Source organism: Eleutherodactylus coqui, chromosome 1 (genome assembly GCF_035609145.1).
Source record: "Eleutherodactylus coqui strain aEleCoq1 chromosome 1, aEleCoq1.hap1, whole genome shotgun sequence".
In the NCBI taxonomy this organism is placed as follows: Eukaryota; Metazoa; Chordata; class Amphibia; order Anura; family Eleutherodactylidae; genus Eleutherodactylus; species Eleutherodactylus coqui.
Window position 1 is genome coordinate 351,965,323 of NC_089837.1, and position 17,845 is coordinate 351,983,167.

Sequence of the window (17,845 nt, forward strand, 5' to 3'; positions counted from 1 at the left end):
CCAACCTCCTGGCATCGTATCACCCAGGATATGAGCGCTGATGCCAGGAGCACTGACACAAGAGTTTCTATTTTGTGTTTCTTTTTCTTCTTCCCCTCTATTAGAGAAGGAGGAAGAAGGCAGAAGAAGAAAGCTGACACAGTGGTTAGCATTGTTGCCTTGCAGTGCTGGGGATCTAGGTTCAAATTTGACCAAGCAGATGTTGGACTTGAACCTTAAAGGCTAGGACCCTAGCACTGCAAGGCAATGGTGCTACTGGAGGAGGGAGGGGGGGGTATTTTAGAAATTTAAGACTGTGCTATGCACTAGTTTTAGGAATTTTGGTGAAGTTCCATTTCAATTTGAACCAATTTGGACAAAACTAAAGTTCTTGCTGAAGTTTTCAAAAGTTTGCTCAAATGTTATAGTGTGGTTAATAGACTAGAAAGAAAGGTTCCGTGTTATTTTTAACCTTGTCTTTGTTTATTCACCTATTAATCTCTATCATGATAACCATGAGCTCTGGCTTTTTGGTGCCACCTATTGAAATCATCCCTGTAAGTCACCGTATATACTCGTATGAGCCGACCAGAGTATAAGCCAAGTCAATATGTTTTACCACAAAAAACTGGTAAAACTTATTAACACAAGTATAAGCCTAGCTATACTCAAGTATATACTAGGTAAAAAAACAAAACAACCTGCAATACTCACCTCCCAGCCGGCGTCTGTGTCCCCGGAGCGATGGTCTTCCCAGTGGTGCGGCAAGCTGTCTTGAGAATTTTCCCCACTGTCATCTCCCTGCTCTGCTTTGAATTTCCCCGCTGTTAGCGCTGTGTAGGTAAGCACTGTGATTGGATCAAGCACCAGCTTATCACAGCCGGCACTCGATAAACCAATCACAGCCATTCAGTGATGTCATTCACTGAATGACTGAATGATCGAGCGCTTACTTACACAGCGCTGACGGCGGGGGAATTCAAAGCCGAGCAGGGAGATGACAGCAGTCTCAAGTAGCCTGCCGCACCGCCGGGAACACAGATGCCGGCTGGGAGGTGAGTATCGCAGGGAAGGGGGTTACCCCACTCAAGTATAAGCCTGGGGGGGGGGGGGGGGGTTCAGCACAAAAAAATGTGTTGAAAAACTTGGCTTATACTCGAGTATATACGGTAATTCCTGACCCATTTACAGGCCTTACAACAGGACTAAAAATATAAGCCAAACCAGAATCTTTTCCATAAAGAAAAGTGACCCACAGACATCCGTTTCAGTGTTTTTGCCTCTTGTCAGGGCAGGGTATTGGTTAGCTGGTGGAGAGGCCATTAATGGAGAATAATGTTTCACCTTGTGGACCCTGTCAAGTTGGAATAGGGTCTTATAAGCTAGCCAAAGTCAAACATTTATTATTCAGCCTACCTGTTGAGGGCATTGAACATCTCAATAGTTACAAGCACTGAAAGGGCCATAGTTGTGGGATAGCGGGACTCAAACACTTCACAGTCTATGCCCTCAAACAATTCATGGTCAGGTGTGCATTTCATAAAATGTCTCTGTAAAGAAAAAAATAATTAGAAAAAGCTTGGTAATGTTTGCAACTGTTTCCTTAAAAAGGTATTCTAGGACTACGATGCTGATTACCTATTTCTCAGGATAGGTCATCAATATTAGATTGGTGAGCATCTCCCAATCAGGGCCCCCAGTGATAAGATGGAAGAAGCTATGGGAAGGTTATTGGCCCGCTACGCCAGGCACAGCCCGTATAAGAAAAATGTACAGCATTGTGCCTGATATGCAGTGAAATGGCTACAGCGTTCAACCATTTGCCATGGCCACTTCAGATGGCTGATAGGTGGGGGTCCTACCAGCGGAGCCCACCAATCTGATATTGATGATCTATTCAGAAAAACCTTCTTAAGCCATAAGACTGATTTATATCGTTGTTGAATTATGAAAAAATGTGTATATTTGTGGAAATATTGATATAATTTTGACCAGTGAGTACAGTTTTAAGTTGTCGTATTTCATCCATATACTGCATGCAGTATATACAGTACATGCTAGTAAAATTAATTACCTAGCAAAAAAAATGTTTTATTTCACTCCCTCTGTTGTTGAGATTACAAAAATAAACTCTTGTGTAAGAGTGCATTTTACAATAATCGTAAAGTGACCCTCAGGGTTCTGGGCAAAATTCTGTTCCTGAGCTAAAGGGGGGAAGCTATATTACCCACTGTCGTTCTTCTGTGCCAATTTCCCTCTGATCCACTGGTTCAGGATCCTGTTTTCACCTGTTCAAGATGGCCACTGCAATTTTCTAGCTACCTAATGCACACTGTGCATTGCTTTCTGATTGGCCACTGCTCATCATGTGAGCAATGCTGGTCAATCAAAGAGCAGGTATAGTGCATGGTAGTCTAACACTACCAATACATTGTGAGGATTATGTATACTGAAGATTGTGTGGGCCAACATGGACAGCTGAAAACGGGAGCTGTGACTGGCAGATCAGAGGGGTATCAGCACAGAAAACCAACAACAGGTGATATAATTGCACCCTCCTGTCCCAGGACACAATTTTGTTCCAAAATAAGAGAATTACTTTAAGCGGTTTTCCGAGGCATATTAATGACCTATTCTCAGGATCGGTCACAAATTGTTGTTCAGTAGTGATGAGCGAGCATACTCGCTAAGGAGCAATTGCTCGATCGAGCATTGCCCTTAGCGAGTACCTGCCCGCTCGGGAGCAAAGATTCGGCTGCCGGCGGCGGGCAGGGAGCTGTGGGGGAGAGCGGGAAGGAATGGAGGGGAGATCTCTCTCTCCCTCTCTCCCCCCCGCTCCCCCCTGCTGACTGCCGCAACTCACCTGTCACCCGCGACGGCAGCCGAACCTTTTCTCCCGAGCGGGGAGATACTCGCTAAGGAGAATGCTCGATCGAGCAATTGTCCTTAGCGAGTATGCTCGCTCATCTCTATTGGTCAGCAGAGCTCTGCTGCTGGAGATCATCATCAATCAGCTGTTTGCTGGGCCTTCGGACTACACTTGCAGTGGCCCAGGTTGGTATTGCTAACCTATTCTGAGGATAGATCATAAATAGGTAAGTCCTGGAAAAGCCCTTTAAGTGTTTATACACATCAATCAGAATATCTATTGGCTTGATCAAGAATATTTACCACAATTAGCCCTTAGCTACACTGTTCGCACTGTGGAATTGCAAGTAAGATATTAAATGCAACTAAGACTTGATCTGGAAGAAAACATTCTCTACAAGTGAGTGATCTGATTTAGAAAACGACCATTTATCTTTTTTCTTTGCCTTTTTTTGTCATATTAGAGAAAATGCCCTTATTCCATCAAAATTCCACAATTTGGCTAGATAAAATGCACAAATATAGAAAATCTTTGGAATGTGGTCTGTCAATCCTCATGTATATCAGGGTCAAGGACCTCTTTTAGGCTTGGCCAGACTAGTGTGTTTTTTGCGTGCCGATGTGTGCGATAAAAAAACACTGCTCACATAAGTGGAAAACATGTGAACAGGCAAAGTTTCATATGCGCAGTGCATGAAACTTTGCCTGTTCACTGGAGCAGCTGTGATTGGTGAAGTGCAGCTGCTTCATGAAGGTCCCCTCATCACTGAACACTGTAGGGTTGCCTTCATCCCATTGCTTTCAAAAGGACGACGGCAGCGCCAGCCCCATTGAAAGCAATGGGATAGCATCGCGGACCTCTGCCACAGCTGTAGCAGGGAAATCTTTTGTCCCCGCTGCAGTCCCCTCATCACTGAACACTGTAACAGTGCTGTCACAGTATTCAGTGATGAAGGGACTCACCGTGGGGATTAACGGAACCCTCCGGGAGTCCCCTCATCCCCGCAGTGACTAAGGGGTTAACAGCCGGACATTTAAAGATCCTTCAGGCTAGAAGCACATTTTAAATGCCCTGCTGTAAGCAGCGGGGAAGCTATTGGCTGTGCAGGAGTTTCCATTAACAATGGAAACTCCTGCATAACACGCACCTATGTCCTATCTATCGCTTTAAATTCTGCAAATATGAACACTTCTATGGGAACCCATTGGTTCTATTAGAAGCATGCATTATGCTCGCACAAAGAAGGAAGTGGAAAGCGGAATACTGTAAGTAGTACCAAGTCAGTTAGTCAGATGTCTTTCTAGAGCGCTATGATATTACAGGATATAGACATTAGGTGACCAGCGGGGTTGATGTTCTCGAATCTTGATCCAGGGATTACTCTGGCTGCCATTATGGAGTCAGGAAGGAATTGCCTTCCCCTGGACCAACAAAGAAGGTGTTGAAACGGGCTGAACTAGATGGACATTGTCTTCATTCAGCCTAACATACTATGTTACTATGTAATTTGCCCATACATTTTGCCAAGTAATTGAAAATTATGAAAAACAATATGAGAGTTCCAGAAATGATATTAAGGCCGTTTCTGCTGATTATGTGTATAGCATTATATATAGAAGGAGAGCCGACACTCCTCTTGGCCCATATTATATACACACACACACATAAACAAGAATGAAATGAAACTCACCAGCTGGTAGAATGTGACCTGTGGTCCGTCTTCATCATATAAGAACCACCATGTTGCAGCCCCCACAGTGGCTAAGCCTACATAGACTGTGAAAAGAAATGAGATGAAAGGGATTCAGGAGATGTGTGGATGAGTCTGTATTACATCACTTTCTTTTGTGCAATATGATAACTGAAGTGTAGACACAATTTTATTAGTAACCATTTAAATCTTTGGATGTGGAAAGAGAGCTGAGATATGAACCAAGTACAGAATCCTGACTGATGACATCCATTTGGGAGTTGCGAACATACTCTTAAGGGCTCCTTCATACGGGTGTATGTGTTTTTGCGCATGCCTCAGCACAACATATTTGTAAGAGGCTTTTTTTGTGCGCATCAGCGTATTTTACTGTACTTTTTGTGCACACATGGCATTTGTGCACAGCAGACGAACACGCACAGATTTAAATGGCTATTATTTACCCTACTGCGTTCCAGATGTGCTTTTTCACTGAATTGCACCCCTCCCATAGATGTCTATGGGGACCCTCGGTGCACAAATGCGCACAAAAATAGAGCAATTCCTACTTTTTTTGTGCATAAAATTGCACGAGATGAGATGTAGAACTCATTGAACTCAATGGGTTTTATGCTCTGAGTATTGTGCATGTAAATTAAACACGCGCAAAAATACATGCAAATATGCCCATGTGAAGGAGCCCTAAGGCAGTCTTCAGAAGGCCATATGTGAGTTGTCAGGCGCAGCTCACATTGGACAGTACCCGTACACATGTCTGTGTGCTGTCAGATATCCGTGTCTCATTCTCATTCGTGATACTGACCAGAATACGACATGCTGCAATTTTTTCACAGATCATCTGTCTGTGTGAAAACTCACACATGTGAATAGCCTATGAAATACATAGACAGCATATGGATGGGTAATATGCCCATGTGAATGGGCCCTAAGTGTATGTGCACACATTGTGGAAATTTTCTGCATTTTTCTGGGCTCCCCTGGCGATCGTCAAGGCTCCTTGCATGTTGAGGGGATGCAGCTATCTGCCCTTTTGTATCAGTAAGTATCTGGCCGTTCTCAGTGATTGTTTGATTTTATATTTTTCTCTCTGTGATACATTTATATTAGTGTAGAGACTCACAAGGAGCGAGGAGCCTTGACGATCAGCTTGTGAGCTAATGTTTTTGGCAAAAATCCAACTAATACCGCGCATTTATTATGTATTATTCACATGCAGTGTGGCTTTTAAACGCCGGAGGAGCCCAGGGTGGCTGTACCAATGTGGTCTACTTTTTGGGGTGCAGAGCAGCCCGCCGAACTATCATTAATAGGTTGCTAGTCTGCATGGTGGTCTACATGTATCAGAAGGTCTGGCACTTTGTATCTACTCTGTGCAGGAGTATACAGAGTATACACCAAGCAGCCACCCCCCTCTATATAAAGAGGCTATGTGAGTGGCTGTTTCATCGGTGTCCCTCAGAGGTGCAATTGGCTCCCTCATTTGGCAGTTTAGCCGCTTGAAGGGGATGCAGCTATTTGCTCTCTTGTATCAGTAAGTATCTGGCCATTCTCACTGCATGTGTACTACTTAAGCCTATATTTATATACCTTCATAAAATCACCAGAACTGAAAAGGACAAAATTCTGGTTCTAAGCTGGAAATATCAACCTATAAAATATAGGAATTACATACCTCACGTAACACACATATACATATATATGTTTATTTATTTATTTTTTAAACGCATTAACATACATTTGTGCCTAAAACTTACATTAATTCACTGTATCTCAGACTATATTGCAGATGTAGCATTGATTTTGGTCTTGCTTTATAGCCAATCAAAGCGATCTATCACCAATATAGCATGAGGTTGCATAAACAGTCAGGAACTAGGGCTGCAGTGAAAGCTGCGGGTATATGCAGCTCCCACTTTAACCTTCTGTATCTCAAGCTTTCCTGTAACTAAAACTGTGATATAAGAATCTTGGCTTTAAAGTAAGACCAAAAGCAAATCTCTATCAACAATACAGCCCAATATATTGTTATATGAATGAGATTAGTGCTTTTCTATGCAGCTTTAAAGACTGACAGGGATGGAAACCATGTGAAATGGAGATCAAAGAGGTCTCCATCACACCTACTGAACCCTATGGTTCCATCCTGCTTCCCGTTGCTATGCAGTTTTCTGCATAGAAAACAAAAATCTGATACAGAGCCTACGCTGGATAGAAGAGCATAATGTGAAAAAACTCAGAAAGCACTTTGGTTTAAAAAGAGTTTTGAGGAGTCTCTCCTGCATATCTTTTGGGAGTGCTCACAGATGTCTGGCTTCTGGGAGAGATTCACTTTATCATTTAGGCCAGCTGCACATGGCCACATTTGCACTGTGGATTCTGAAGCGGGCATCCGCATCCGGATTCCGCAGCAAATACTGCCCATAGCATGCTATGGAAAAGTGTTTTTTCCTGTACAGAGCAGAATTAATTGTGATTTACCACTTGTGGAGAAAAAAAAATCGCAGCATGCTCCATTTCAATGCAGATTCCGCATGGATGGCTTCCATTGAGCTCAATGGAAACCGTCCGACCCGCGGCTCTTCCACAAAGACATTGCGGAAGTGTCGCGGGTACCTGCGTCATCGTCTAGCGACGACGCAGGAAAAACAGGGATTCGAAAGAACAAAAAACTGTACTGTATCCCGTGCGGATCATCTGCAGTAGAGAAAAAGAAGTGTGCAGACGGCCTTACACAGTTCTACATTTGCACATCTCCATATCTCTAGCAATATTCTTTTCACATCTTTATATTTTATTCTCAGATTTTATCGTAAATCAGTTCCTAAACATCTTATTAATACGGCTAGGACCTGCATCACAGCTTTCTGGAAGTCCAACATACCTTCTTTCCTGGCTCATTGTTTTCATAAGGTGGAGGACATCAGGAGAATGAAGGAACTCCCTACTCTGCTATACGACAGGTTTGATGGCTTGGCTCTCTGCATGGAATCTCTGGCTTATTTTTAAGCAGTATAGAGACATTGAGGGTGGGCTAGGTTGAATTTTCATTAGATGAAGCTGAAGGTGGGGTGTCTGCTCTCAAGATTCCAAATACCCCTTCCTGATTTTTTTTCTCTCTCTCATTTTCCCTCATTCTAAATCTTTCTTTTCTATATTATGAAGCACAATTTTATTGGTTCTGCAAGTTGCTCCCTTGGGTCCATATATGTACTCGGGGGATGCCAACTGTTATTTTGTTCCTTTCTCACGCTGATCACAACCTAAGGCTCTAACTTGGTACCGGATTTAATTATGTGATTGCATCAATACACTATGTCCCAGACTACACTTGCCCATGTGTTCTGTTTCTGATTTAACGTTTTTTCTGTCAGGTTTGATTTGAACTTGTATCCTTGTTTTATACTGTGTTTGTTGCTTTTTGAATAATCGAAAATAAGGAATTTATAAAAAAAAAAAAAAAAGGAAAAGTTTTGAGAAAATACCTCCAATGGCGAGGTATCGGAAAAATAACCATCCACTGATAAGTGGCTCTCGAGGATTACGAGGCTGCTTGTCCATGATGTCAAGGTCAGGTGGGTTAAATCCCAGAGCAGTTGCAGGTAAGCCATCAGTGACCAAATTAACCCAGAGGAGCTGAACAGGGATGAGAGCTTCAGGTAGGCCAATGATAGCAGTAAGAAAGATGCTGAAGGGGAACAAAGTGACAAAGTATTGTCAAAAAATCAAGACATATGGTATTATTACATATTTCTATTTAATGCGTTGAGACTAAAGATTTACAGAAATTTCACAAATATAAACTAATACCAGAATACCTTTCTTTGCATAGGGATCGATTAAAGCAACAGGTGTAAGAGGGGCATTTATTCGATACACCTGCCCTTTCATGTTTGGAATTTCCTGTATGGAATTGAGACCCATCACCCCAAAGTGTAGCATGCAATCAAGTTAGCGATTTTTCTGTGGATCAGTTTCAGTGTGAGTTCATGCTAAAGTCTGAAAAATGAGCGATCCCAATGAACTGGACGGAGACCTGGTCATTGGTGCTAGACTAGCCAGGACTAGGATTTTAAAAACTGCCAAACTTGTAGGATTTTCTCATGCGACAGTAGGGACAGTATACAGAGAATAGTGTTATCAAAGGAAAAAAGGGGATTCTGTGGGTATAAACTCTGATTCTGATAAACAAGCTGTGCATAATGAGGCAATCTACAGCATAACACAATGCTGGTGCTCCAAGTAAAGGTGCATTTAGACACAAAGATGATCTCTCAAAAGAGAGCTTTTGAGCGATCATTTTGCATAATCTACTAATTGGTACTAATGCCTATTAGTACCAATTAGTATCGTGTAAACTGCCAGGAGCTGAATTTATTCAGAGGAGCACCTGCTGCTCTGAATAAATTCTTTGTTCTGCTGCGCCGATTACAGCTGAGACCATGTAATCAGCTGTTATCAGTGCTCCCCGGGCAGAGCACAGCGTGCGGTCTGTCTTATCAGCTGTTTTGCTGAACGGATTTCAAGCTGAACTGAAATCCATCGTTCGGCAGAAAACTGAAAGATGGGCACATTTACATGCAGCGATTATTGCTCAAAAGATGGATTTTGCGCAAATTTTGAGCAATAATCATTGTGTCTAAATGGGCCTTAACATGTCCAAGTGCACAACTCATTGTTTCTAAGCACGAATGGGCTATAACAACAGATAATCAGATTGAGTGTCATTGCTGTCTAACAGAAAAAAAGACAACACTCCAATGGGTCAAACAGCAGTGCAAAATCATCCCTTGTTCATATAAATACAGATTTCTGTTGTGACCAGAATTTGGCGCAAGCAGTATCAGAACCCTTTCTGTCAGCTGTTAAAGTGATCATTCAGTGTAGGCAAGTGGTAACTGAGCTTTGGTTTGGGTTTTAGTATAATAAAAAGTATGAATTTGATACACGATAATTAGTTTTGAACAAAAATCTATGTAACTGCAACAGCATGTTGGTAGATTCCAGATTATGATTCACAGTAAAATTAGCTATCCGATTTTGCCATCTCAGGCCACAGTGGTATCCTTTCCTTACGACTATGTTCACAGTTGTGTCAAGACTTCCGTTTTTTAAATCAAAGTTGTGATCCAGTGCTGGGTCCATTTTACAACAGATATGAGTCTGACCAATCCCCTTGACTTACAAGGCGGTTTGATTGCCATTCTTCCCGATGGAATTTGTGATGGAGACTCAGACATAATTGTGAACAGTGTCTACCTGTCAGGGAAGCAGGCAGATTGTATTTGCCATTGTTACCATCGCAAATAAGCCGTGAAGTGTTTTTTTCAAGCATGCATCCAAAAAAAAAGTGTATATTCTTGTTTAAAGTATTAATAAACTTTCTGTTGACTTGTAGGAGTAAATTGTCATATCTGTGGATATACCATATTATATAACTGGCCATTATAATTATTTGTATCCTACATTTTATAGCCGTTTTCCCCTTTGGAAGGCTCGATTTATAATCGTCAATTTTCCCTGAATTCAGCTCCAGAGGGAGCGTGGACTTGCTGCTTTGATGTAGAACATAATCAAAAGCAGCAGCATGGAAGATATAGTACAGAATGACTGAGTAGTGTAGATGTGAATTCTCGACTGGAGTGAAGTAAAACCCTTACAGGAAGCTGCAGCAGCATCTCTGTGTGTATCTCTGCTTCTCTCTCACTGGGCTCCTTCTATCTTCTTCCCTCTACACTGAGTTGTGTGGGCTGCAGCTCTAATCTAATAGTGTAGGAACTTGGTGTGATGATTTTATTAGTACATTCAAGGTGAGTTAAAAGTTCAGGAGACAGATGGAAGGAGAAGTGGCTGATATGTGGAGAATGAGGCATCTTTCTGATATAAAATATATTACAAAGCTTTTATTTTTGCTTGTACTATTTTTAAAATATAAGGTTTGGGAGGTTCCTAGTCAAGTATAAGACAGGCAGTGAGGCCGAGGGTATGATAAGGGATGGGATCCGTTTATGAACCAAGTCACCTTCCAGTTTTAAGTCTGCAAAATTGGAACAATTCGTACTATGAACTGAATTCACAAAAAATATTGCTTAAAACTGAAAGTCGTTTACTAGGAGGAAAACATGCATAAAATGGTGGCTATATGCTGTATAAATATGGTGCAGATGCTGGAGCAAGTTTTTATTCAGTATCCGTTGTAAAAACACTTTCTTCAAATTTTTTTATAAATTTTTTAATAAATGTGCCTTGGTGTGTCTCAACTATTATATCAGGAAAATATGCAAATACTGAAACATAATTGATTTCTATATTATGTATATGGACATCTAGAAAATACCAGCAATGTCTTACCAGACTACTTCACCAACATTAGAAGAGATAAGATAGCGAATAAACTGTTTCATATTATTATAAATTGCTCGCCCTTCTTCAACAGCAGATACTATAGTAGAGAAATTGTCATCAGAGAGAACCATTTCTGCAGCTGATTTTGCCACCGCCGTGCCAGAACCCATAGCAATACCTATCTCAGCCTTTTTTAGGGCTGGAGCATCATTTACTCCATCACCAGTCTAAGAAAACAAGGAAAATAAAATGTATCAACAGGAAGACCTAATATTTTTAGTCCATTCTACTATTCATCTTCTTATTATATGACAGATATCTTACCATGGCAGTGATTTCATTGAATGACTGCAAATATTCTACAATTTTGGACTTGTGTGCTGGTTCCACACGGGCAAAGCACCGAGCACTACGGCAAGCATCTCGCTGTTTCTCTAATGGGAGGTCATCAAACTCCCTGCCAGTATAAGCTTTGTCCGTTATGTCCTCTGAGTCCGAGAAAATTCCAATCTTTCGGCAAATCGCCACTGCTGTGCCTTTGTTGTCACCAGTTATCATTATTACTTTAATTCCAGCTACTTTGCACATCTGAATCGAGGTAGTTACTTCTTTACGAGGAGGATCAAGCATGCCAACACACCCAACAAATGTCAAATTTGTCTAAGAAAATATACACCATAGAATTAGTACAATTTTATCATTAACACTTTAACTAACAAAATAAAAATAAACCTGTTTAGAAACACCTACCTCGTAATTGATAAATTTGTTAGAATCATCTAATTGCATGTCTTCCAATTTTGATGGCACATCTCGTGTAGCTAGAGCAAGACAACGTAGCGTATCCATACCAGTACCCCAATCTCGAATCTTGGACATGATCCTCTCTCTAGCAGATGGAGTCAAAGGAAGCTTTGTGGAACCCACACGTACATAATTACATCGCTCTATTACACTTTCAGGGGCGCCCTAAAAATTAACAAACATGTTCAGCATGCTAGACAAACATAGAACCAAAAAACTGCTTAAATTTAAAAAAAAATAACCAAATGTACTGAGATTTTTTTCAGAATTTCTGATGATTTTTTTTAAAACAAATAATTAAATTAAACTGGATTTAGAAAAAAAGGCTTTCCTTTACATTTACCCTCAATTTAGGAATCAACTTCTAACCTTTGTAAAGGAAACCCTTTGTAAATGCTGCACCAAAAATGCACTGCATGAACTGACTAAAGTCACATAATTACTTCTACATGGGTTATATAACTAAAAAGCAATATTAATAGGATTAGACTGCTGTTTATAATACGTCTTCTGGAGAAAAATATATTAACAACCATGGGTAAACTTGGATAGTTAATTCTACACTAGATGGTGGTATAGCACCATTCAACAAAGTACTGTAAGTAATCATATGGTATTCCCTGTTAAGAGGATCAGTGGCCACTTGTGTGTTAAGAATTGATTTACTAGTACAGGCTTCTGACCTCTGAATTAGATGGTCTTTATAACTACCTTCTTTTGTTGTCAATTCAAGTCTCCTGAAACAGTTTTTGTGATACAGCGCTCTTTGCAGAATCCAAAGATTGCTGGGTAAAAAGGGTCACAGCAGTAAATCTGTAACATTTTGCACAGTTCTGAAGTGAGCAGTAACTTATTCTGTTTATTGCTCATACATTATAAAAATCAGAAATGAACTAGATAGTGCTTGTTTACATAAACGTTCAGGGACTCCATCTTTCTGCTCGGTTATGGGATTAGAAAAATGGAATCTATGGCTGGAATGGATCTGTCCTATTCTGGAACTGAACAAACCCCATTGACTTTAATGGGGTCGTCTTGCTTCTGTTACATCCTCCGACATTTTCCTAGATGAAATGGAGCGTCCTGGATTTTAACATAATTTTGTATCACAGGCTCCGAACCGAATTTAGAGAGCAAATGTGAAAATAGAAGAAATAACACATCTTAGGATCTGCTTAACCTTGCTTAAAGGGAACCTGTCACCTCCCTACAGCATAATAAAGAAAGTTATGGGTGATGTATTTTTTACACTCAACTGCTTCCTAGTTCTTGTGGTGCCTGCTGCTAAAGACTGCGCAAGGAACTGTAACCCAACTCTTTTTACAGTGCCCTTAGATTTGCATGGGAGAGTACACGCACAGGACTCTGAAAGAGCTGGCTGTTCAGTGCCATGCATGATCTACAGCGGTGGGCACCACGAGAATCAGGGAATGGGTGAGTATAAAAAAAATACATCGCCCGGCTCCCTGTCATCTTGCCTAACAGCACCATAAGCTAAGGGGACGGGTGCCCTTTAAAACAAACTCTAATTTAAAAAGCCTCAAGCTAAATTCATACTAAAGCAAGTGCTTTAATATTTACAGGATTTATGGCGGAAATGAAGAAGCTGTGGTGCTTATCCAGGTTGTTCCTACGAGCAGTTTTTATGTGATAGTCTCTATTCAATAATTTATTTAATTGGCACATTTTTAGTGCACTCAGCAAAACTCGTGGACCCATCTGCGTTATACAACTAGCAACCACCTGGAATAGCTAGGATCCATCTGTCATTCGATTAGAGCCCCCTGTTTTCGTATGAAGCTATAATGCGGTGCTCTAAAAGTGGCCTTCAGGCCTGCCATGTACAAAAATGTTCAAGAATGTAAAAAAAAAACAAAGTTAGGGAGAATCCACAAGGGCGGAAATTCCGTGGCGAGATTTCCTGCAGAATTTTCGCCTGTGCACACTGCCATATAATTGCATTGGTTTATGCAATCCTATGCAGACAGTCACGAATTGACCGCGTGAAAACTCGTGCGGTAAACAAATCGCGTCATGTCCTATTTCTGGGCTCAGGAGCATCTAGGTGCTTGGGTCCCATCACTGTAATGAAGTTCTTTCAGCAGGTGGGGATTTAAAATTCCCACCTGCTGAAAAGGCTGCGTCTGATTGGCTGATCGCTCAGCCAAATCACAGGCAGTGCTCAGCCATTCATTGAATCCCAGCTGAGCGCTGCCTGTGATTGGCCACAGCGCTCAGCCAATCACAGGCAGCGCTGGGTCAATCATTGAATTACTACTGGGGGCCGCTGTGGGATGTCACTATTACCACTGGGGTCACGGTGGGATGTCACGTTTACTACTGGGCCACGGTGGGATGTCACTATTACTACTGGGTCAATGTGGGATGTCACTATTACTACTGGGGGGGCCGCTGTTGGATGTCACTATTACTACTGTGGCCACTGTGGGGGTCACTTTTACTACTGGGGCCACTGTGGGGGTCACTATTACTACTGGGGCCACTGTGGGATATCACTATTATTAATGGGGCCACTGTGGGATGTCACTATTACTACTGGAGCCGCTGTGGGATGTCACTATTACTACTGGAGCCGCTGTGGGATGTCACTATTACTACTGGGGCCGCTGTGGGATGTCACTATTACTACTGGGGCCGCTGTGGGATGTCACTATTACTACTGGGGCCGCTGTGGGATGTCACTATTACTACTGGGGCCACTGTGCGATGTCACTATTACTACTGGGGCCGCTGTGGGATGTCACTATTACTACTGGGGCCGCTGTGGGATGTCACTATTACTACTGGGGCCACTGTGGGATGTCACTATTACTACTGGGGCCACTGTGGGATGTCACTATTACTACTGGGGCCGCTGTGGGATGTCACTATTACTACTGGGGCCGCTGTAGGGTGTCACTATTACTACTGAGGCCGCTGTGGGGTGTCACTATTACTACTGAGGCCGCTGTGGGATGTCACTATTACTGCTGGGGCTGCTGTCGGGGGTCACTATTACCCCTGGGGCCGCTGTGGGGGGGGTCACTATTACCGCTGGGGCTGCTGTGGGGGGGGGTCACTTACCGTTGGGGCCACTGTGGGGGTCACTGTTACTGCTGGGGCCACTGTGGGGAAGGGGCCACTGTTACCGCTGGGGCCACTGTGGGGGGGGGGGGGTGTCACTGTTACTGCTGGGGCCACTGTGGGGGGTCACTGTTACCGCTGGGGCCGTCGTGGGGGTCACTATTACCGCTGGGGTATGTTTACACGTAGCAGAAATGCTGTAGAATGTACTCAGTGGAAATTTCTGTGGCAAATTCAGCAGTATTTCCGCATCCAAAATGCAGTCAAAATCTGCACCCTGTCTATTTTGAAGTTGCCCTGTCCTTTTTATAATGACGGAGGTAAAAATCATACATCATGATAAGCCCCACCTCCTGACATGTTGGAACTTTGCGATAAATAAGTCGGTTTGGGTTGCAGTTTGCGCACTCGGTCTCTAAAAGGTTCACCATCACTGCATTATGGTATTTGAGGTGTATGGGTAACACTGTGATTAGAACATATTCATAAAAAAGGTAATAGATTATCTCTATTATTGTATATATGTGAATTTTAAAAAAGGTTACATTTCTGAAGGTCTTGGGGGGGGGGGAAAACAATTAACCTTTAAACAAATATTACATTGGAGTACTGTATCTCTTTTCTGCAATCCAAGCATAGTAGCCAACGACATATCGTAAGCATGGGGACAATGCTAGGGCTGCTGCTGCCATATTTAACCATGGGAACCCATGATCACACCGTAAGCCTCGTGATAGGTAGCCCCCTCTGTTTGATTAATTAGAATTCCCAGGTAAAGGGCTATAATATCAAGATCAGAGTGATCTCAGTCTTTGCTACGAGAGGATAGCTATCAATCATACCTGTCTTCCTACAGATAATGACATGAACATGATTATTGTGCCTGGGTCATCCCTAAGATGCACACTAAAGGAGACATTCGTTAACAGTTGGTTTTCAATTATGTAATTGTACACTGCATACTGCCAAAAAGTTAAAGGAACTATATCACCTACATTTTTTTACTTAAAAAAAAGCTAGATAAACGGATCCTTTTTTTATCATTCATTTTTATTTTCTGATTATAGATATTTTATTCTATTATCTGTATATGACTATGGGGCTGCTTTTTGCTTGAGCAGCATTTAAAAGCATTTGGAGATATGCTTTACTGCAGCTTCATGGGCCATTCACATAGGAGCTGACCCATTAGCTTGCATGGGAGACTGTTCTCGGCATGCTCTGTGACCTGCGCAAAGAGCAGTTTGCAGGGAGGGAGTATAGATAATGCGAATGGTAGTTAAGGGTTAACAATTATGTTCTTTACCCACAATAAAATATGATGATCCATCTTACCTTAACAAACATCTTGCTGCCAGATGCTGTGCCACTGGAACCAACAGGAGTGCAATACACAGACATGGATTTGCGATCGCGAGAGAACTCCAAAGTGCAGTCCTTCTTCATAAGTTTCTTTATAACCTGATTTGGCATTGAAAGAGTAAAATTCTTCTAGACACACCATTCAATTCCTTATCCACAGTTAATCTGAGCAACCATTGTAATAGTTTATGATATCCACAAAGCTTAAACACCAATTACATGTTGCCACCTTTTAACAGACTGGAATTAGGTGTATAATTACAGGGAGGCTGTCACGGATTGGTAAGAGGTCTCTTAAGATACTATTTGATTAATTTTGAAGCTCCTTCCTTTGAATAGGTCTATGTGGTATGAAGCAGGGAAGCATACACACACACAACCTCTTGCAATGACTTGCCATAAGGGCACAGTGAAGAATTCAGCCCTCTACTGGCATCTTAGGGAATATTTATAGTTACATATCCGACAGTACATTTACTTGTATCTTCTTGCTTTTACCTACAAGGTACTTCATAGTGACAGAATTCAATCTGTCAGCAGAATACAGACAGCATACCAGGTGTGTTTGTTGGAATCTGGCTTTTTTCTACTGCTATTCCTACTTCTCCTCCAGACTAATAAAAATTACCTAGCAGCCATTGACTCCTAAGCAGAAAAATGTAGGAGTCAAATGTAGGAAAAAACCCCATAAATGACACATTAAAGGGGTTCTGACATGAATAATGTTTTTATGCTTTAGCAGCCATTGTTCCCTGGTGTGCCTAATGGACCCAGGGAACCCATGGTTTAATGGCTGCTAAAGCATAAAAAGATAATACTTACCTGTTCTTCTGTTGTTGTTGACATCGGGGGGTCATCTCCCGGCAGGCGCTGCTCCTCCTCTTCTGTCTGCACGAGCCGCGCCGCTCCGGGATCGCGCGCATGCGCAGTGGAGAGGTGCCCTCTCACAGGAGTCAGGACGGGCTGCGTCTCCATTGCGCATGCGCAGCACTCCGGAGTTCAGCAGGACGGACGGGCCGCCCACAGCAAGCACTGCTTGTGACGTGCTTGCTGTGGCGGTCCGTCCGTTGACCTCGGAAGTGCCTGACGGACGGACCAGAGCAGGAAGCGGTCTTTTTGACCACTCCTGCTCTGCTTTAAAGGCACAGAAGAAGATGCCGGCTGGAGGGGACATGCCTGGCGATCGGGCCAGGCCAGGCAAGGTGAGTACAATTTTTTTTTTTGATGTCAGAACCCCTTTAACTTTATAAATATATATATATTAAATATACACACTATATATAATCTTGATACATATTTATACATACATATACATAAAAAGTAAACAAGGGCTTGTCCACATCAGCACTTTCGTTTGTTAGGATGGAGCTAAACAAAAGCAAAAATGGAAGTCCTGGACCTTACACATGCCTGGCAAGCATGGCGTTGGATGGAACCAATTAACTATAGTGGAGCACCGTTTTGTTGGGGATTTTCATGGAAATCAGCAACGTAGGCTCCAAACTGCAGTGAGTAAGCCCCAAGACATACTGTGTGCAATTCCAATCCCTGCATCCACCCAATTTGTTTAGTCTACCCTAGTCCTGCAGTACAATAAGGGTGCAATTACATGAGTGTCATTAATATTTGTGTAAGAGCACTTACTGCTGGGCGGCACCTGTGCTTACAAATGCAGTCTAGCAATTATCAAGAAA

The 17,845-nt window shown here is 42.2% G+C and overlaps 1 protein-coding gene across 1 annotated transcript in view; it reads right to left on the bottom strand.

Annotated features, from left to right (window-relative positions):
* Positions 1-17,845, bottom strand: part of ATP2A3 (ATPase sarcoplasmic/endoplasmic reticulum Ca2+ transporting 3) — a 174,851-nt gene that overhangs the window by 22,271 nt on the left and 134,735 nt on the right. Inside the window, exons 12-18 of the mRNA XM_066576944.1 lie at positions 16,125-16,250; positions 11,652-11,870; positions 11,226-11,561; positions 10,908-11,128; positions 8,042-8,244; positions 4,539-4,624; positions 1,396-1,529 (exon numbers count right to left, since the gene is read on the bottom strand). Coding sequence (XP_066433041.1) covers positions 1,396-1,529; positions 4,539-4,624; positions 8,042-8,244; positions 10,908-11,128; positions 11,226-11,561; positions 11,652-11,870; positions 16,125-16,250 — 1,325 coding nt within the window. The remainder of the gene's footprint in view (positions 1-1,395; positions 1,530-4,538; positions 4,625-8,041; positions 8,245-10,907; positions 11,129-11,225; positions 11,562-11,651; positions 11,871-16,124; positions 16,251-17,845) is intronic.